This window comes from Phoca vitulina, unplaced genomic scaffold (assembly GCF_004348235.1).
Source record: "Phoca vitulina isolate PV1807 unplaced genomic scaffold, GSC_HSeal_1.0 scaffold32, whole genome shotgun sequence".
In the NCBI taxonomy this organism is placed as follows: domain Eukaryota; kingdom Metazoa; phylum Chordata; class Mammalia; order Carnivora; family Phocidae; genus Phoca; species Phoca vitulina.
In genome coordinates, this window is record NW_022589735.1 from 7,173,303 (window position 1) to 7,194,477 (window position 21,175).

The 21,175-nt window shown below is 37.0% G+C and overlaps 2 protein-coding genes across 4 annotated transcripts in view; one reads left to right on the forward strand and one right to left on the reverse strand.

Annotated features, from left to right (window-relative positions):
• AFF4 (AF4/FMR2 family member 4) overlaps positions 1–21,175 on the forward strand; it is an 89,005-nt gene that overhangs the window by 41,443 nt on the left and 26,387 nt on the right. For all 3 annotated transcript variants that reach the window (XM_032425464.1, XM_032425463.1, XM_032425465.1), the window contains 2 exons: positions 17,284–17,320; positions 19,142–19,190. In XM_032425464.1, coding sequence (XP_032281355.1) covers positions 17,284–17,320; positions 19,142–19,190 — 86 coding nt within the window. The remainder of the gene's footprint in view (positions 1–17,283; positions 17,321–19,141; positions 19,191–21,175) is intronic.
• On the reverse strand, positions 11,350–12,773 carry LOC116645321 (proteasome maturation protein-like). Its single transcript, XM_032425466.1, has one exon. It carries the CDS (start codon positions 12,647–12,649, stop codon positions 12,224–12,226), a length of 426 nt encoding a protein of 141 aa, XP_032281357.1. The 5' UTR covers positions 12,650–12,773; the 3' UTR covers positions 11,350–12,223.

Here is a 21,175-nt window from a genome sequence, read left to right on the forward strand (position 1 = left end):
GCTGTGAGATAGGAGTCCCAACTTCATTCTTTTGCATGTGCATACCCAGTTGTCCCTGCACCATTTGTTGAAAAGACTCTTCTTTTCCCACTGAATCTACTTCGTACCCTTGTTGAAATAAATTGACCATAAATGTGAGGGGTTTTTTGTATATTTGAGAATATACAAATTCTTGTTTACTGATCTGTCTATCCTATGGCAGTGTCACATTGTCATGAGTACTATATAGTTTTGTAGTAAATGTTGAAATCGGGAAGTGTGTGTGTGTGTGTGTGTGTGTGTGTGTGGTTGCTCTAGGGTTTACAACATCACGTACCACAATTACTTTCAAGCAGTACATCATTTCATGTATAGGTTAATTGCCTTGCAACGGTTTAACTTCACTTCCGTCTTTTTGTTCTTTCTGCTTTTATCATACATGTTTCTTATCTATATGTTATAAACCTCACAATACATTATTATTTCTTACATTTTAAACAGTCAAGTATGTTATTTTAAGTAACTTTATTGAGGATTAATTATATTCAATAAACAGAACATATTTTAAGTTTAAATTTTATTTTTTGACTTATGTGTAAACCTGTGAAACTCATCATGACAGTCGGTACACTTAACATATCAATTACTCCCAAATGTTTCTCTTAAAACATTTTTTTTTTCAGGGTGGGTGCCTGGGTGGCTCAGTCGGTTAAGCATCTGACTTCAGCTCAGGTCATGATCCCAGGGTCCTGGGATAGAGCCCTGTGTGGGGCTCCATGCTCAGCGGGGAGTCTGCTTGTCCCTCTGCCCCTACCCTCACTTGTGCTTTTTTTTCTCTCTCTTTCTCTCAATAAATAATATCTTAAATTTAAAAAAAAAATTCCAGTGTAATTAACATAGCACGCCATACTAGTTTCAGGTGTACAATATAGGGATTCACCAATTCTGTACATTACTCAGTGCTCGTCATGGTAAGTGTACATACTCAAACCCTTCCACCTATTTCACCCATCCCCCCCACCCACCTCTCCTCTGGTAACCATCTGTTCTCTTTATTTCAGAGTCTCGGGTTTTTTTGTTTATCCCTTTCTTTCTTTGTTCATTTGTTTTCTTAAATTCTGCATATGAATGAAATCATACGGTACTTTGTTTTTCTCAGACTGACTTACTTCATTTAGCATTATACTCTCTAGATCCATCCGTGTTGTTGCAAATGGCAAGATTTTATTCTTTTTTATGGCTGAGTAATATTCCATTGTGTGTGTGTTTGTGTATATATATACACACACACCACATCTTCTTCTTCCATTCATCTATTGATAGACACTTGGGTTGCTTCCATAATTTGGCTACGGCAGATAATGCTGTAGTACACATAGGGGTGCTTGTATCTTTTTGAACTAGTATTTTTGTATTCTTTGGGTGAATACCCAGTAGTGCAATTACCAGAACATAGGGTAGTTCTATTTTTAATTTTTTGAGGAAACTCCATACTGTTTTCCACAGTTGTTGCATCAGCTTGTGTTCCCACCAACAGTGAATGAGGGTTTTTTCCCTCCATATCCTTGCCAGCACTTGTTGTTTCTTGTGTTTTTGATTTTAGCCATTCTGACAGGTGTGAGGTAAGATCTCATTGTGGTTTTGATTTGCATTTCCTTGATGATGAGTAATGTTGAGCATCTTTTCATGTGTCTGAGGGCCAACTGTATGTCGTCTTTGAAGAAATGTATGTTCTTGTCTTTTGTCCACTTTTTAATTAGATTATTTGCTTTTTGGTGTTATGTTGTATAAGTTCTTTATATATTTTAGATACTAACCCTTATTGGATATATCATTTGTACATATCTTCTCACATTCATTAGGTTGTCTTTTTGTTTTATTGATTGTTTTCTTTGCTGTGCAGGAGCTTTTTATTTTGATATAGTCCCAACAGCTTATTTTTCCTTTGTTTTCCTTGCCTTAAGAGACATATTTAGAAAAATTTTGCTATAGCAAGTGTCAGAGAAATTACTGCCTGTGCTCTCTTCTGGGAGTTTTATGGTTCCAGGTCTCACATTTAGGGCTTTAATCCAATTTGAAGTTATTTTTGTGTATAAAATAAATACGGTGTGAAAGTGGTCTAGTTTCATTCTTTTGCATTGGTTTTCCCAACACCATTTCTTGACGAGCTTTTTCCCATTGCATATTCTTCTTTTTTTTTTTTTTTAAGATTTACTTACTTATTCTAGAGAGAAAGAAAGAATGTGTGTGCAAGTGGGGGGAGGGGCAGAGGGAAAGAATCTCAAGCAGACTCCCTGCTGAGTGCAGCGCCTGATGTGGGGCACAACCCCACAACCCATGAGATCATGACCTGGACTGAAACCAAGAGAGTCGGACACCCAACTGACTGAGCCACCCAGGCGCCCCCCCTTTGCATATTCTTGCACCCTTTACTATAGATTAATTGACCATATAATCATGGGTTTGTTTCTGGGTTCTGTTTTTTCTTCCATTGATCTGTGTGTCTTCTTTTGTGCCAGTGCCATACTGTTTTGATTACTACAGCTTTGTGTAGCATATCTTGAAATCTGGGATTTTGATACCTCCAGTTTTGTTCTTTTTTAAGATTGCTATTTGGGGTCTTTTGTAGTTCCATATAAATTTTAGAGTATTTGTTCTAGTTATGTGAAAAATGCTATTGGTATTTTGATAGGGATTGCATTAAATCTGTACATTGCTTTCCATAGTATGGACATTTTAACAATATTTGTTCTCCTAATTCCATGAGCATGGAGTTTCTTTCCATTTGTTGGTGTTGTCTTCAGTTTCTTTCATCAGCATTTTGTAGTTTCAGAGTACAGATCTTTTACCTCCTTGGTTAAATATATTCCCAGGTATTTTATTATTTTTGGTGCAATTGTAAATGGGGTTGTTTTCTTTATTTTTTTCCTGCTATTTCATTACTAGTGTATAGAAATGCAACAGGTTTCTGTATCTTGCTTTTATATCCTGCGATCTTATTGAATTCATTTATTTGTCCTAGCTTTTTGGTGGAATCTTTTACAATTTTCTATATATGGTATGTCATCTGCAAATAGTGAAAGTTTGAGTTCTTCCTTACCAATTTGGGTATCTTTTATTTCTTTTTTCTTGTCTGATCGCTGTGGCTAGGACTTGCAGTATACTGTGTTGAATAGAAGTGGTAAGAGTAGACATCCTTGTCTTGTTCATGATCTTAGGGGGAAAGCTTTCAGTTTATCCCATTGAGGATGATGTTCACTGTGGGTTTTTCATATATGGCCTTTATTATGTTGAGGTATGTTCCCCCTAAACCTGGATGTTGTAATTTGTCAGATGCTTTTTCTGCACCTTTTGAAATGTTCATATGGTTTTTGTCCTTTCTCTTGTTGATGTACCCCAGATGTTTCCTTATGATCCTTTATAATGTCTTCCTGTAGTCTCTGCCCTTCCCATCCCTAGGCAACTACTAATCTGATTTCTGTCACTATACATTAGTTTGCATTTTTGAGAATCATGTGTAAATGGAATGATAATACATGTATTCTTTTTGGTCTGGTTTCTTTAACTCAGCACAATTACTATTTTGTTTTAAGATTTTATTTATTTGAGAGAGAGAGCATGAGCTATGAAGGGACAGGGGAAGCAGACTCTCCTCCTCCCACCACCCCAAGCAGGGAGCCCCATGTGGGGCTAGATCCCTGGACCCTGAGGTCATGATCTGAACTCAACCAACTGAGCTCAGCAGTTATTTTGAGATTCATCCATATTGTCGAATGTATAAATCATTCTTTCTTATTGCTAAGTAGTACTCAATTTCATAGTTATACCACAGTTTACCCATTCACCTACTGATGGACATTTGAGCTCTTTCTGGTTTTTAGTTGTTAAAAATAAAGCTGCTGTGAATATTTGTGTACAAGTCTTTGTATGGGCACATGCTTTTATTTCTCATAAGTAAATACCTTCAAGTATAGGGCAGATGTACATTTAACTTTTAGGAAAATCTCATACTGTTTTCTAAAATGATTGAACCATTTTATATTCCTACTAGCGATAGGTGAGAGTTTCAGTTGCTCCACATACTTACCAGTGTTTGGTATGGTCAGTCTTTTTAAATTTTAGGCCTTTTAGCAGCTGCGTAGGGGTGCTTCATTTTGGTTTTAATTGACATTTTCTATGACAGATGATGTTGAGCACCTTTTCATGTATTTATTTGTCATTTGTGTGTCTTCTTTGGTGCACTATTTAAATCTTTTGCCTATCTCTTACTGGATTGTTGTCCTCTTCATTTTTTTTTTAAAGATTTTATTTATTTATTTGAGAGAGAGTGTGTGTGAGAGTACAAGCAGGGGGAGAAGCAGGCTCCCCACTGAGCAGTGAGCCCGACATGGGGCTCAATCCCAGGACCCCAAGATCATGACCGGAGCTGAGGGCAGATGCTCACCCAACTGAGCCACCTAGGCGCCCCTGTTGTCCTCTTCTTAACTGAGTTTTTGAGAGCTTATATGTTCAGGATGCAGGTCTATTACCAGATACAAGATTTATACATTTTCCCCCCAGTAAGTAGCTTCCCATTTCATTATCTTAACTATCTTTTGAAGATGAGAAGTTGTTAATATTTTTTTTTTTTTAAAGATTTTGTTTATTTATTTATTTGACAGAGAGAGAGAAACAGCATGAGAGGGGATAGGGTCAGAGGGAGAAGCAGGCTCCCCGCTGAGCCGGGAGCCCGATGTGGGACTTGATCCCAGGACTCCGGGATCATGACCTGAGCCGAAGGCAGTCGCTTAACCAACTGAGCCACCCAGGCGCCCCGAGAAGTTGTTAATATTGATGAAGTCTAATTAATCAGTTTTTTTGTTTACAGATCATGTTTTTGGTGTCTAAGAAATTTTGCCCTACCCACATTCTCCTTTTTTTTTTTTTTTTAAGACGTTTTATAGTTTTAGGCTTTACATGTAGGTCTGTGATCCATTTTAAGGTAATTTTTGTATATGGTGATAAGATATAGATCACAGTTTATTTTTTTTGTGTACAGATACCCATTTCCATCATCATTTGTTTAAAAAGCTTGTCTCTGGGGGCTCCTGGGTGGCCCACTCAGTTAAGTGTCAGACTCTTGATTTTAGCCCAGGTCATGAACTCAAGGTCTTGAGATCAACTCCCCACCCCCCCACCACCGCTGGGCTCCGTGCTGGGTGTGGAGTCTGCTTGAGATTTTCTCCCTCTTCCTTTGTCCCCCTCCCCCACCTCTTAAAAAAAGAAGCAGCTTGTCTCTGCATGGAATTGCCTTAGCAATTGCAATTGTTCACATATGTGGTGCCTTTCTTTTCTTTCTGTCTTTCTGTCTTTCTTTCTTTTTCTTTTTTTTAAGATTTATTTATTTATTTTTAGAGAGTGAGTGGGGAAGGGGTAGAGGGAGAGAATCTCAAGCAGACTCCCCCACTGAGCACAGAGCCCAACATGGGGCTTGATCCCATGACCTGAGCCAAAATCAGGAGTTGGACACAACCAGCTGAACCACCCAGGTGCCCCTTGAGGTTTTCCAGTTTTATTGATCTTCTAAAAAACTGCTTTTTCTACTTCATTGTTTTTGAGCTTTGTTGCATTGATTTCCATTGTCTTGTTTATTACTTTCTTATCCTGCTTTCATTTGGTTTAATTTATATTTCTTTTGAAAAAACATTGTATTTTTTTAATTCTGTTTTTTTGTTTTAATTTACACTTCTTTTTTAAAAAATTCTGTTTTTTTTTTTAAAGATTTTATTTGAGAGAGAGCCAGAGAGAGAGCACAAGTGGAGGAGAGGGGAGAGGAGGGGAGGGGAGGGGCAGAGGGAGAAGCCGACTCCTCCTCACTGAGCAGAGAGCTGGATGTGGGACTCCATCCCAGGACCCTGGGATCATGACCTGAGCTGAAGGCAGACGCTTAACCAATTGAGCCACCCAGGCGCCCTTAAAAAAATTCTTAAAGAGGAAGCTAAGGTCATTGATTTGAGATCTTTCTTACTTTCTCGTACAGGCTGTTAGTGCTATAAATTTTCCTCTAAGTAATGTTTTATTTGCAGACCACAAATTCTGAAATGTGTTTTCATTTTTATTCGGTTCAGAATATCTTCTGATTTCTTTTTTGATTTCTTCTTTATTCTGCGGATTATTTTGAAGTGTCATTTAGTTTTCAGGATATTTGGAGGTTTTCCACCTATTTTCTGTTACCTTATATATTTTCTCTTACTTGTGGCTTAATTTCGTTGTGGTCAGAGAATGTACTTTGGGTGACTTGAATTCTTTTACATTTATTACAACTTATTTCATGGCCCAGAATATTGTTTTCTATGGTAAAAGTTTTGTGTACACTTGAATATGTATTTTGCTGTTGTTAAGTGTTTTATAAATGTTGATTAGATCAACTTGGTTTATAGCATTAGTCAAGTTTTCTATATTCTTACTCATTTTAATTTAACTTGTTCTATCAGTTATTGAGAGTTATAGTTAATCTCCCAATTATTTTGAATTTGTCATTGTTCACTTCTTCATACTTTTAGGAGTTCATGTTTTAGGTGCATAAACATTTGGGATTGCTATTAGTTCTAGATGAGTTGATGCGTTTATTGTTATGAAATGACCCCTTTTAATCCTGATGATAATCTTTGCTATAAAATTTACTTTGTCCAATATTAATATAACTATCCTAGCTTTCTTTTGATTAGTGTACGTATTGTATTCCTTTTTCCATTCTTTATTTTTAACTTATTTGTGTTCATTTATTTAAAATGCACTTCTTGTAAGAAGCATATAATTTTGTCTTGCCTTTTTTAAAAATCCAGTCTGATACTCTGCTCTTTTATTGGGGTATTTATTTATTTTGGGGGTGTACTTAGACCATTTATATTTAATGTGGTTGTTGATATGCCATCTTGCCTTTTGATATCTACTTGTCCCATCTGCCCTCCCCCTTTTTAGCCTTCTTTTGGATTGAGTATTTTTTATGCTTGCATTGTAGTTTTGGCTTATTAACTTTAACTGTTTTATTTTATGTGTGCTCCAGGGTTTATAGAATATGTCTTTGTCAAAGTCTTATCTTCAAGTAATATACCATTCTTTTCTGTTATATAAGAACCTTTCAACATTATGCTTTTTTCTCCCTTCCCAGTATCTGTTCTATTGTTGCATACATTTTACTTAACATTTAAGTTATAAACCCCACAATATTTTTATTTTTCATTTAGACAGTCTCTTATCTTTTGAAGACATTTAAATAATAGAGGCAAAAGGACTTTTGTTTTTCTTTATATAGTTACCATTTCTTTTGCTCTTTATTCCTTTGTGTTCATCCAGATTTCTGATTGGCATTTTCCTTCTACCTGGAGGACTGACTTTTAACATTTCATTTAATGCTTGTCTGCTTGTGATGAATGCTTCCTGCTTTTTGGTGTCTGAAATTTTTATTTTACCTTTTTTCTTAAGGTATTTTTGCTGGAAATAGAATTCTAGGTTAAAGATGTTGTCCACTGTCTTCTGGCTCGCGTTGTGTCTGGTATATAGTTTATTTTTAATTTTTTCCGTCTTTGTATATAATTTGTCTTTTTTCTTTCTGGTTGCTTTTAAGATTCTTTTTGTCTCTATCACTGATTTTAAGCTGTTCAGGTTTGATGTGTCTTGGTGTGGTTCTTTTCATCTTTTTTGTGCTTGGGGTTATTTTTAGCTTCTTGGAACTTTGGTTTATAGTTATCACATTTAGAAAAAAGTTTGCTGTTATTTTCTCAAGATATTTTTCTGTACTCCCTTTTCCCCTTTTCTCCTTTATTTGAAGGGCTCCAATTACATGTATATTAGGCCTCTTGAAATCGTTCCATAACTCAATAATGCACTATTCATTTTTTTTTTTTCAGTCTTTTTTGTTGTTTCATTTAGGAGTAGTTTCTATTGTTATATCTTCTGTTTCAATAATCTTTGGTTCTGCAGTGTCTAATCTGCTGTTAATCTCATTTAGCATATTCTTGATCTCAGTCATTATGGCTTTCATCTGTATAAATTTGATGGTTATTTGTCAAAACATTTACTTACGAAGTTCTTACTGTGTTCCAGGTATCATATTTAACAATGTATTCTTTATTGATGATGCATTTTAGTTAGAAAGCTGAGGGCAAAAGAATGATTACAGAGGCACAAATTATACTGGAGCCAGTGAGCTTCTTTTGAGGCATTGTCTGTAAAAGGGAACAGAGAAATGTGATCCTGCCAAGAAGGGTATAGTGATGTTGTCAGGTGAGTATTTTTATAAGATGAGAATGTTTTATCTTATATATATATGCTGATCATAATGTTTTAGTAAGAAGGAAAAGCATATGATACATGAAAGATAGAGGGTACCCTTAGGAAATCTCCACAAGAGAGGTTGAGATTCAGTGCTCAAGTACAGGATATTGACTTCAGAATAGTGCACAGTTAGCTCATTCTTTGTCATTGGAGGGAAAGCAAATGAGGTGGGTATCGTTGGAGATAGGTTAGTAGATTTTTCAGTGATAGTTTGAAGCGTACTGAAGCTTTTGACTGCCCTTGCACGTATTCAGTGTATGTTTGAAACAACTCCTGGCAGTGTTCTAGGTGCTTCGGAGGTATAACATTGAATCATTTGGATGTTACCCTGTTCTAAGATTGGTATTTAAAAAAGCAATTAGAATAGTATGTGCCAATGCCTAGAATAGTTCCTGGCACCTGTGGCTGTTCAGTAAATGTTTATTTACTGAATTTGTGTATAAATACTCAGGTAATGCGTTTAGATTTTTGGTTTTTCTGAAATACTTCAGTTAGGTACTTAGTGATCATTGCTTCAGTTGGGTTGCTTTTACAAGTTGGGTTTTGGTTTTTTATAGCTCATCTCATTCTCTGACTTTTCAGTGAATACACCTTCATGTGTATTTTAGTTTAAAACTTTATACAAAGCTTTACTAGGTATTTATTCTCTGTGTCTGCTGACCATATGAACTGGGTCCACTGAGAGGCCAGAGAAGGGAGAAAATTTTGATAGGGAATTTGGAGATGACATCCTAAAGATGATGACAGTAACTGGGCTTAGAAGGAGAAGTATAGGAATGCCAGAAGCACATGGGAAGGTAAGGAGCACAATAAGGATTTCACACTCATTAGCAGGTCTGAAAGAGCAGTTCACATGTGGCTTGTGGTGGATGAGAAGTTGAGTTTAGGAATATGTTTGGAGAGCTGGTTTAGTGAATCCATTGTCATTTACTTAAACATCCTTGATCTGTCCTATTTAAAAACAACACAATACATACATACATACAACAAAACAAATAAATCCCTCTATTCCGTGTGATTCTCCAGCTAGTCGTCCTCCTTAGAGTTAAACTTCCTGAAAGAGTGGTTAATACTTAATGTCTGTTCTTTCCTCAGGCACTCCTCAGTCTAGTCTGATTGATCTTGCTTTTACACATGATACCTCACCAAAACCATTTTCATTATGACCACTAGTGGCCCATTTTGTCAATTCAATCATTGTTTTTCATTTTTTATCTTCATATGGCTTCTCATGAGCATTAAATACTGTTTTAACCTATTTCTTGTCTCCCACTATATGTTGCTCATCTAGAGTTACCTTACTTCTCTGACTTGTCCTTTTTCTCCTCTATCTTTGCCTCTACCAATAAATACAAGTTTTCTAGGCACTGTGCTTGGTGGTATAAAAGAATACAAATGAAGAAATGTGTTTTGCCTCAGTCTGCCCAATATTTCGTTGTGGAAATAAAATAATACAAAAGAATGAAAAAAATTACATATTAGTGTTTGTGTGGATGCATAGTTATACACACCATGCTTAGACCTAGAATTGTCTTCTCTTTATATCCTATTCCCTTTACTTAGATGTTCTACAAATTTTTATCTTAACAAAATTTTTTATCTTAATTCAGATATATACATCCAGCTGCATAGTTGACACTTCTTAGATGTTGAGTTTTAAGTGCCTTTGAGACATCTTCCAGGGAGAACTAGTGATTCTCCCTGCTAGTTCCCAACCAAAAAGCAAGAGAAAACAAGCATGATCCTCTTTGACTGTTTCCTGTCTTAGTGAAGCTAGAAAAACCTTTTTGGAATTATCTTTGGCACTTCCCTCTCTGTCATACCCAATAAACTGTCACCAAGTCCTAATGCTTTTACCTCCTTTAATGTGTTTTAATTCCATTCATTTTTCTCTGTCTTTATTCTTACCACTATGGTAAGTCAGTGGTCTCCAAAGTGGAAAGCATTTATATACTCCAGTGTTATGTGTATTGGAGATTGGGGGCAGGGATGGAAACGGGATGAAAACTTTATTCTTATTTTTTAGTTCGAAAAATTCTCTATTTTTAAGTCTAAGAAAACAGAATCAAAGTAGTATTGTTTCTCTTGATCTGAATGGCAAGTGGTCACATTTTATTTCCAAGGTATTCCAAGAGAAGTTTAGGTCTTTTCATTATGGAAAAGTTGGTAGAATTGCTTTCATTCATTTGCTCTTACTGGCTCTAGCATATTACAGTTTTAAATTGGATCAGTTAAGATGATTTACAGATCTTCACTGATGGACAAGCGGCTTAAAAGATATACCTGCAATGAAGCTACTGAGTGAAATAACACTAAAATGCATTTCTGAGCAAACAAGAAAATGACAGAGCTGAGTTTTTTCTTCTCCTCGTATGAGCTCTTAATCTGTCACTGTACAAAGTAGAAACAAGGATGCCCTAAGCTGAAAAAAGAAGAAAACATCCAGATTATCAACAGTAGTTTGAATATGCATTTATGTCATTAACCTTGCTTTTAGTGTGTAATGTATCTTGGGATACTAACTAATGAAACTATGAAAGCGTCATGATTCATACTCTCTGGTATTTCGAGTTGTGTGATAATTCAATTCAGTCCTTAAACATCCAAGTTTAGTAAATTGTATTAAAAACCTGTTTTGAGAGTTCTCCCAGTATTCTATACCTTTGTCTAAAAACTTGGTCTTTCTGCTCTACTGAAAAATGAGTAAAATCCAGTAAAGAGAGAATATACTAAAATGCATTTCTTTGTCAGGAAACACTTTTGAGGTAGGCTTAGAAAACGTAGCTGAAGATTCAAGAAACAAATATTAGAATAAAAATAATTCATTGTACAAAGTTAGCTATAATGAGGTGGATGAAAATACAGGTGCTTCTAGCAATCTCAATTTATGATTTTTTTAAAAGATTTATTTATTTATTTTAGGGGGGTGCATGGTAGGAGGGGCAGAGAGAGAGGGAGAGAGAATTTCAAGCAGACTCCACATTGAGAGCGTGGAGCCCGAAGTGGGGCTCGATCCCAGGATCCTGAGATCATGACCTGAGCTAAAGGCAGAGGCTTAACCAACTGAGCCACCCAGGTGCCCTCAATTTATGATTTTTGTTAGATTCTTTTCCAGTTAAAAAACACTTGAAGAGCTACTTCTTTGTGCATCACTCGAAGAAAAAGATAACAGAGACAATATAATCCCTCAAGTATAATGTAAATAATTTAACCTCCTTCCTCCTTCTTTCATGGATAACCTATATAGTACTCCCAAATCTTTTTACACTAACACAGAAGTTCATATCTTTTATTTTTAATTAGCATATGCTGGTTGCTTTATTTAATTTTTCACTTTACAAAGAAGACCAAAGTCAAAACCTTTGAACTTATTGTACTTAACCAACCTGAATCAAAGAATAGCTACAATTCTAAAATAACATCAATAAATCCAATATTATTCTTATGAGCTTCAGTAGGCTATACTGAAACAAGGTAAAATATAAATATCTTACTCCATACTTAATTTGAAGTGTTGCCACTGAAATCAATTACAGATGTTTATTCTGCAAGATGCTACTATGAAGGTTACAGACTCAAATGCTGATAGTGGTTGTTCAAAATTAAATTTATGGAATATCCAGAAAATAGGCTGAATTAGAAACTCTACACAGTTTTAAAATACTCATGATCAACAGATTTTTAAAGACATAGAAAGCTATTGTTTTCATATAAATTGGAAGTTTTAAAATCATTTCCCTTTAGTGCTTTCAATTGTCACTTGGCCATAAACCAAAGACCCAAATAATTTCAAATGATCACAGATACTGTTTAGGCAAAAATTCTCATGTGTCAGTACTTTTAAGGTTGTGTACATCAAGTTATAGTAAAAAGAGGACTATAAACAACACGCAACCCCTCTATTTTCATGAACAGACAGCAAAATAGATTACAGTAAACCGAGTCTGTATGCCACCATCAAGTGTGGTTCTTTCATTAGTTCACTTTGTGATGGGTCATTAAGAATATCTTCAAATCCAATAGTCCCATCATTGCCCCTCAAAATATCCAGTGAAAGGTTTGAGCTTTGAAGAAATGGAAGACGCTGAACCTGCTGCACTGCCTTCATTTCCCTTTGTAATTTTAGTGGAGCAAACAGACCCTGGATGCTTCTCAGTGTGGCAAAATTCATTTTATCTTGGTTGAGCTGGAAATTTTTTCTTGATAATTCAAGAGGATGACTGGGCAAAAGTTCATTTTTCACACAAGGAAGACCTTTTCGAAGAAGATCATGACTTTCAAAAGGTCCCCTTGCTGAAAGTTCAGTAACTAGAATACTGTCCTTTAGCTGAGATCCAAGTCCTTTGGCATTCATTTTCACTTGCTCTGTGAACAGCTTCTCAGCCCCGTTACTGTCAGCCCGCCCTGCTGCTCACTTCCCCGTATCTTTTTTTTTTTTAAGATTTTATTTATTTATTAGAGAGAGAGAGCGCGTGTGCGCTTGCATGAGCAGGAGTGAGGGAGGGGTAGAGGGGGAGGGAGAGGAAGAGGAAAAAATCTCAAGCAGGGCTCCATCCCAGGACTCTCAGATCCTAACCTGAGCTGAAAGCAAGAGTCAGATGCTCAACTGACTGAGGAACCCAGACACCCCAGAAGTTCAGATCTTATACATTAACTTCACTGGTTGTTTTGTGACATGAGTTATCTCATGTAAAAATGAGTTATACCTCCCCCGCAACCCCCCTTCCTCTCTGTCCGTCCCGCAAGACTCAAATTTTACTAAACAGATATGGTTATATATATATTATATGTTTTTTAAATATAATCTATAAAGTCTGCATGCTTTATGATCTAGCTTTTCAGGTCTTGAGTCTCCTTTCTCACCACCCTTCCTTCTGTACCTTTTGCTCCCATGGACTGCCTTTAAGTCCTCCTGTCTTTTCTGACTTTATACATGCTGTTCTCTGTACACTGAACACTTACCTTTCCCAGTTTACTTCCTACCTATATTTCAGGTCTTAACCTGAACGGTACTTGTTGTTGTTGTTGTTGTTGTTTTAAAGATTTTATTTATTTATTTGACAGAGAGAGACACAGTAAGAGAGGGAACACAAGCAGGGGGAGTGTGAGAGGGAGAAGCAGGCTTCCCGCGGAGCAGGGAGCCCAATGCGGGGCTCGATCCCAGGACCCTGGGATCATGACCTGAGCCGAAGGCCGACGCTTAACGACTGAGCCACCCAGGCGCCCCTTTGTTCAGGGAAATCTTTGCTCATTTTCCTGGCTAGATCTGTCTGTCTCTCTTCGTCTCTCCCCCTCTCTCTCCCTCTTTCTCACTCACACATTCACTCACATGCTCACGCACACACAATTGTAAGCTCTTGCCTTTTGTTGTACCTGCCACAGTTACCATTTTACCTTTATGTGCATGAATAGTTGCGGAGATAGTCATTGACATTATACAGATGAGTGTTAAGCTCCATGATTATAAAGTCCTTGTTTTTGCTTATCATTCTGTTTTTCCAGTACTTAGATATATGAATGGATATCATGTCAAAGAGTTTGGGTTTCATTCCTAGGAAAAACAAAGAGTCTTAATTGAAGGCTCTATAAAAAAGAGTAGTGATGACTCATACTAGGATTTGGGCTTGAGGAAGATTAACTAGAGACTATAGTTGAGTGAAGGAGAGAAAGATTAGAGCCAGAAAGATCCATTAGATGGCCTTTATAGATTAAAAAATGTAAGGGGCGCCTGGGTGGCTCAGTCTGTTAAGCATCTGCCTTCGGCTCAGGTCGTGATCCCAGGGTGCTGGGATTGAGTCCCACATTGGGCTCCCTGCTCAGCGGGGAACCTGCTTCTCCCTCTCCCTCTGCTGCTCCCTTTTCTTGTGCCCTCTCTCTGGCTCGCGCTCTCTCAAATTAAAAAAAAAAAAAAGAGGACCTGAAGTCTTGCAGTGTAGATGGAGAGAAGAGGAGATTTTGTTGCATTCAGTATATGTTTTGGAATCCACTAGCATTTGGAGACCAGCAGACTATTGTCAGAGGTGTGAGGAAAAGGAGAGATGACTTGAAAGTTCAGGCTATTAACTTTTAGGCCATTTACCAGGTAAATGAGTGTAAGATAATTGGCAATTCAAGGGGGTGGAGGATTATTTGCATCTTTAATACAGTTCACAGGCATGACCTTGGCCACTGCTCTATTTATATTTTTTTAAATAGCTTTATTGAAATACAATCCACATACCATGCCTTCCACCCATTTAAAGTGTACAATTATATGGTTTTGAGTATATTTATAGACATGTGCAACCATCACAACAGTGAATTTTAGAGTGTTTTCATCACCTCAAAGAGAAACTCCCTCTTCTTCATCTATTACCCACTTTCCCTTTGTCTTCCTCCCAGCTCTATGGAACCACTCATCTTTTCTTTGTCTCTGTAGATTTCGTTTTCTGGACATCGTATGTAAATTGAATCTTACCATATGTGGTCTTTTGCAACTGGATTCTTTCACTTAGCATAATGTTTTCAAGGTTATTCCAAGTGTAGCATGTTCGTCAGCTGATGGATGTTCAAGTTGTTTTGAGCTTTGGGCTATTGTGAAATAATGCTGCTATAAACATTTGTGTACAAGTTTTTGTGTGCACATAATGTTTTCATTTCACTTGGTTATATACCTAGGAGTAGAATTGCAAGGTCATACAGTAACTATGTCTTTAACCATTTGAGGAACTTCCAGAATGTTTTCCAAAGCTAGTTGCACCACTTTACATCCCCACTAGGCTTTCATTTTCTCTGCATCCTTGTCAACACTTGTTGTTATCTGTGTTTTTTATCCTAGTCATCCTAGTAGGTGTGAAGTGGTGTCTCATTGTGGGTTTGATTTGCATTTTCCCCATGACAAATGATGTCAGACAACATCATTATTGACCATTGTTTATCTTCCTTATAGAAATGTCTGTTCAGATCCTTTGCTCATTTTTTCATTGGGTTGTCTTTTTATCATTGAGTTGTAAGAGCTCTTTCTATATTGTAGGTAGCCGTCTCTTAACAGATATATGATTTGCAGATATTTTCTCCCATTCTTTGGGTCGTCTTTTCAATTTCTTGATGGTATCCTTTGAAGCACGGAAGTTCTTAATTTTGCTCAAGTCCATTTTATCTATTTGTTTCTTTTGTGTCTTATTCTTTTGGTGTCATATGTAAGGGTTCTTTGCCAAATCCAAGGTCATTAGGGTTGGACTCTAAGTTTTCTTCTAAGAGTTTTGTAGTTTTAGCTCTTACATTTAGGTCTTTGATCCATTTTGAGTTATTTTTTTAATACCATCTGAGGTAAGCATCCAAATTCATTCTTTTGCATATGGTTGTTCAGTTGTCCCAACACCATTTGTTAAGAAGACTATTCTTTCCCTGTTGGATGCTCTTGGCACACTTGTTGAAAATCAGTTGACCACATATGTAGGTTTACAGTGCTGTTTATTGTTTTGGTTTTTTTTTTACAGTGCAACTATATTTTTTAAAATTCATATTATGTGGATTTCTTCTTCACAGATGGTTCTGTCATTAAAGTAAGATTGTGCTTATTTTTAAGAAGGCTTTTAGGGATGTTTGTATAATTTTAATACTACATTGTGTACTACAGACTTAACCTAGAAAAATGCACAATTTGCACATGTGAAACAGGTGTTGTGATCATGAAAGTTGGGTTTGGAAAGCCGTGTTTCTTTCACGGACAGTGACATTTGGGCTTCCTTTTTTACTGGTACTTCCTGAGTGCCAGACACTGCACTAGTAGTACGCAGCTTACAAAGACTACAGGACAGGCTTTTCCTCAAGTTGCTAATTGTCTGTAAGATATTGGGAGCAGGAAAAGGAAGGTAGTAAAATGATGTGCGAATACTATGTGAGGTTTTTAGTTCATAAAGGTGGTGTCTTTTGAGTCTATATAGGTTGTACAGCTATTTTCACTCTAGTGTAGGTTTTTAGTTTGTTTGTTTATTTATTTTAGAGAGAGAGCACATGCCCGTGAGCAGGGGGCAGGGGCGGCTCCCAAGGAGAGGGAGAGAATCTTTTTTTTTTTTTAAGATTTTATTTATTTATTTGACAGAGACAGCAAGAGAGGGAACACAAGCAAGGGGAGTGTGAGAGGGAGAAGCAGGCTTCCCGCCGAGCAGGGAGCCCGATGCGGAGCTCGATCCCAGGACCCTGGGACCATGACCTGAGTCGAAGGCAGATGCTCAATGACTGAGCCACCCAGGCGTCCTGAGAGGGAGAGAACCTTAAACAGGCTCCACATCCAGTGCAGAGCCTGACACAGGGCTAGATCTCACGACCCTGAGATCATGACCTGAGCTGAAACCAAGAGTCAGACACTTAACAACTGAGCCACCCAGGTGCCCCTAGTATTATTATTATTAAATTTTTTTTAAACATTTTCTTTCTTTCTTTTTTTTTTTTTAAGATTTTATTTATTTTTTTGGCAGATAGAGACACAGCGAGAGAGGGAACATAAGCAGGGGCAGAGGGAGAGGGAGAAGCAGGCTTCCCGCTGAGCAGGGAGCCCGATGCGGGGCTCGATCCTAGGACCCTGGGATCATGACCTGAGCCGAAGGCAGACGCTGAACGACGGAGCCACTCAGGCGCCCCTAGTTAAACATTTTCTTAAGACCAAGAATCTTAAATTGAAATCATTTGCTTTCCCAGGGCTCTAAATTAGGATATGAGTACCATGGATGCTGCTGAAAAGAAATGAATAATAAAGAGGAGCTATTAGGTAGCTTGATGCTTTTTGTAGTGAGCTTTGGGAAAGTTCATTATTGTGACCATATGATTACTGAGGCTGATCATATGTGATTGTTAAATTCTTTCAGTGTGTTTTCTTTTATGCATTCTTAGGAACTCAGCAGGATCTTTCATTGAATTAGCTGGAATTGAATAGTTGAATTTGAAACATTTGTCACTACCAACCATTCTCTTAATGCCACTATATAATTTTATGTTCCTTTTTCTTAGGAATCTCAGCAGTCCAGTTTTGGCCCTGGAGAACAAAGTGAGTATTTCTTTTCCTCTTGGTTTTCAAGTTAAGCTTTTTATTGAGCATTCATTTCTCATGGTCAGATCATACATTGCTTTTACGATTCCTTCACATGCCTTATCCCAGTTTTTATTATCTGTTGATTAATAATGAGTTAAACCAAGTCTTGGTTTAAATTAAATTAAAAAATGAAGAATTATAGATTGATGGTGATTAAAATTAACTATTTTTATTAAATATTTTAAGTAGTAGTTCAGAGTTCATGAATTCAGTTTGATGGGCACCTGATAAACCCAAGAGCCATTCTTCTGTCTTCTTTTCTCCTTTGTGAAGATAATTGGTTCTGCGAGAGTTAAATTATAAGCAAGAAGGGTTGTAGCTTACCATAGCTCTTCTCTTCCTGTGTCTGTTTGTTTATTCTTGCCAGGTCTTTAGGTCTGGGAAGAAAGTCGGCTGTTGCAGAACCCACTTTCACCTACTGTCTTTTGGTTTCTGAGAACTTGAAGGAACAATAGCCTTAGGGAATTTTTTTTTTTTTAAGATTTTATTTATTTGACAGAGAGAGCACAAGCAGGGGGAGGAGCGGGCAAAGGGAGAGGGAGAAGCAGGCTCCCCGTGGAGCAGGGAGCTGGAGGCGGGGCTCGATCCCAGGACCCTGGGATCATGACCTGAGCTGAAGGCAGATGCCTAACTGACTGAGCCACCCAGGTACCCCAGCCTTAGGGAATTTAAGTCTGGTCCCAAGAGATGATGGCTGTATGAATTGATAGTGGTACGGTCAGGAACCTTGGAAATGTCTAGGCTTCCCCATATAGCTCTATAACAACATAAATGGTCTTTTTGCCAAGAGCAGTAACTTCTTTAATAAGTAGATTTACACTGGTTCTGTCTTAAAGCTATAGTTGTAGGAAAAAGGGACCCGCCATTATTGATATGTAGAAAGCAGCTATAGGCCAGAAAGGTTACATTTTCTATCTTAAAATCTTTTAAGGATGTCGCATCTTCAGTTCTCTCCTCCTCCCGCCATAACTGACTATTGGCAAATGGGATCATAAGCTGCTCCTACTCTTTATTACCTGTGTTTTTCACTTAATTTATTTTAGAGCTGTGTCTATATCAGTATAAAAACTCTAGCTCATTCTTTTTAACATGAAAATTGGTTTACATTGTATGAACATACCGTAATTTATTTAACTAGTCCCCTCTTGATAGACATTTGTTTCTAGTTTTTGCTGTTACAAATCATACTACCATAAACATCTGGTGTGTGTTTATGTATTTTTCCAGATATACTTGTAAGGTAAATTTTTTTTCATCATAATTGCTATGTCAGTGGATATGTGCATTTATAGTATCAGTAAGATAATATTACCAGATTGCCTGCCAAAAAGATTGTACGAGTTTATAGTCCTACAGACAGCTTCTGAGCATGCCTGTTTCCACCAGTATCTCGTATTTATTGGACTTTATTTATTTATTTATTTATTTTTTTTTTAAAGATTTTATTTATTTGACAGAGAGAGACACAGCGAGAGAGGGATCACAAGCAGGGGGAGTGGGAGAGGGAGAAGCAGGCTCCCCGCGGAGCAGGGAGCCCGATGCGGGGCTCGATCCCAGGACCCCGGGATCATGACCTGAGCCGAAGGCAGACGCTTAACGACTGAGCCACCCAGGCGCCCTCGTATTTATTGGACTTTAGAATGTTGCCAGTTTGTTGGAGGGAGGAACTCTATCTCATGGTGTTGATTTACATTTCTTTGCGGGTATACTGATACATATTTTACAATCTAAATAGCCGTACTGTAGTTGTTAATTTCTGCATTCTTTTTGTTCTAGAAAGATACAATCCTTCTTCTAAAACTTCAAATGGACACCAATCTAAATCGTAAGTGTATTGCTTAATAAGTTTGTCTGTTTTGCTAAAAGTCTGTCTGTAGTGTGTATATACTAGCACAATGCTTAAATATGTGTACTTAATCTTTTAAGGAAGGGGTAGGCAAGCTTATGTAAAAGGCCAGATAGTGAAATAGTTTAAGCTTTAGGGGCTTTAGATAGTTTTTGTCTCAATTAGCTCTGCCATTGTAGTATGAAAGCAAATACAGACCATGGGTGTGGTTGTGTTCCAATAAAACTTTTTTACAAAACAGGTATTAGTCTATATTTAACTTGTGGTCCATAGTTTGCCTACACCTCCTCTGAGATTACAGTTTTTTCTCATCTCTTAGAGATGTGTGTATTTGTGTTTGTGGGTAGGTTGATAGTTTGTTTTTAATAAAGAAGACTGAACAATACAGGATTCTTAGTAAGCCCTCCATTTAACTGCTTTGTGTAGAATATTAAGTCAGCATAGTTTGTACTGTCTTTAAGTTTTCCTCCTTCTATAGGTAGAACCAGGAATATATGTCAAAATGTAATTAGGCTAATATATTGGATGATAATAAATTCCAGCTTAAGAAGGAACTGAATTCCTGAGACCACAGGTTAACTCACTGATTAAAACAAAATTCTGAAGCAGCTGTGGCCACAGTGCTAGCCTTCTAAGCTATAACCTGTAATCTGTACTGATAACCTCAGCCTCTTATGCTGAACAAAGGAAGAACTGAGAATGAACTTACACGAATGCAAGAAATCCCCCTCACTGCTTAAAGAATTGAAATTATATTCATATTTATCATATTTATTCATATGCAAAGAACTGGTAAAAGCCTACCATATATGTGCGAATCAGTTTGGTTGCTGAGGGAACAAAAGCATGCAGGACCTTGAGCAGTTTGGTAAAAGCTTTGACATATCCACGTGTGTGAACAGGTTCATTGAGCTGCCATTATTAAATCATAAGGGCTGAGAGAATTCAGAGTAAGTACATTTCCTTACAGGATATCAGTCATAGAGATGCACTAAGCCCTTGTCCAAAAGAAAGCTCTTTTTTTCTGTCCCGCTTAACTGGGCCAGCCTTAAAACATTTTTCATAATTCTGTAATCATCTGGTTACTTTGTTTCAAGGTGATCTTTTAGGGGATAATCTGAATTTGGGGTCAGATATAGAAACTCAGGTTAAGCTTTGAGGGGAAAGTATTAGTAGTTACTGGAGTGAAAGAAGATTTCCTTTCCACTGATTGGAGACTGTCATGAAATTTTAAGAAAGGTAATGGAACTACTAGTAATGAGAAATTAAACATTTTTCTAGTGGTTTTCCCTAAGCTTTGTATTAATTTTTGCTCTGTTGTAAAAAGGCAAGGAATATTTTATGGGTCATTACTCGGATTCTTTATTTTAATGTTGATTTTATGGCCTTAAGGAAAATTTAAATCTGTAATCTTACTTTGAAAAATGAATTTCAGAAACTATAGTTCACGGAATGTGTGTGTTTTTTTAATTGATTTGAACTTTAATCAAGGAAGATTTAGAACCTGGAGTTTATTTTTACTTCATACACGGTCATTTCTGTTTTATAGCTAAGGTTCTTACCCCAAATTGTTACTCCTCCAGAGGGCAGTCATCTTTCATAGCAAGGCGTTTATGAACTAGCGCTTTGATTTTGTGTTCTGGTTTTCACAATTATGAAGTTGTATGAATCTCTTCGTGGAATATGAGGGACAATGAAAGAGAATTGCTGATACTTCCATTTTATCTTCCTTCTTTTTAGGAGTTTTATCTCTCTAGTGGACTGTTGGGTATGAGTATGGTAATTTGTTTTAATATGAATGAGTGGGTATGGATGCAATTAGAGAAAAATAGAGATAACAACTGAGTATAAGAGTTTGTAGAAGGTGGCTTATTTTATTAGAAAAGAAGGTTACATGTTTTACTTATGGAAAAGTGAGAGCTTTTGAAATGTTCACTTCCTCCTTTCTCAGTTTTTACTCCGGA

Coding starts and splice junctions, on each gene's coding strand:
- LOC116645321 (XM_032425466.1), bottom strand. CDS start 12,649: ATGAATGCCAAAGGACTTGGATCTCAGCTAAAGGACAGTATTCTAGTT.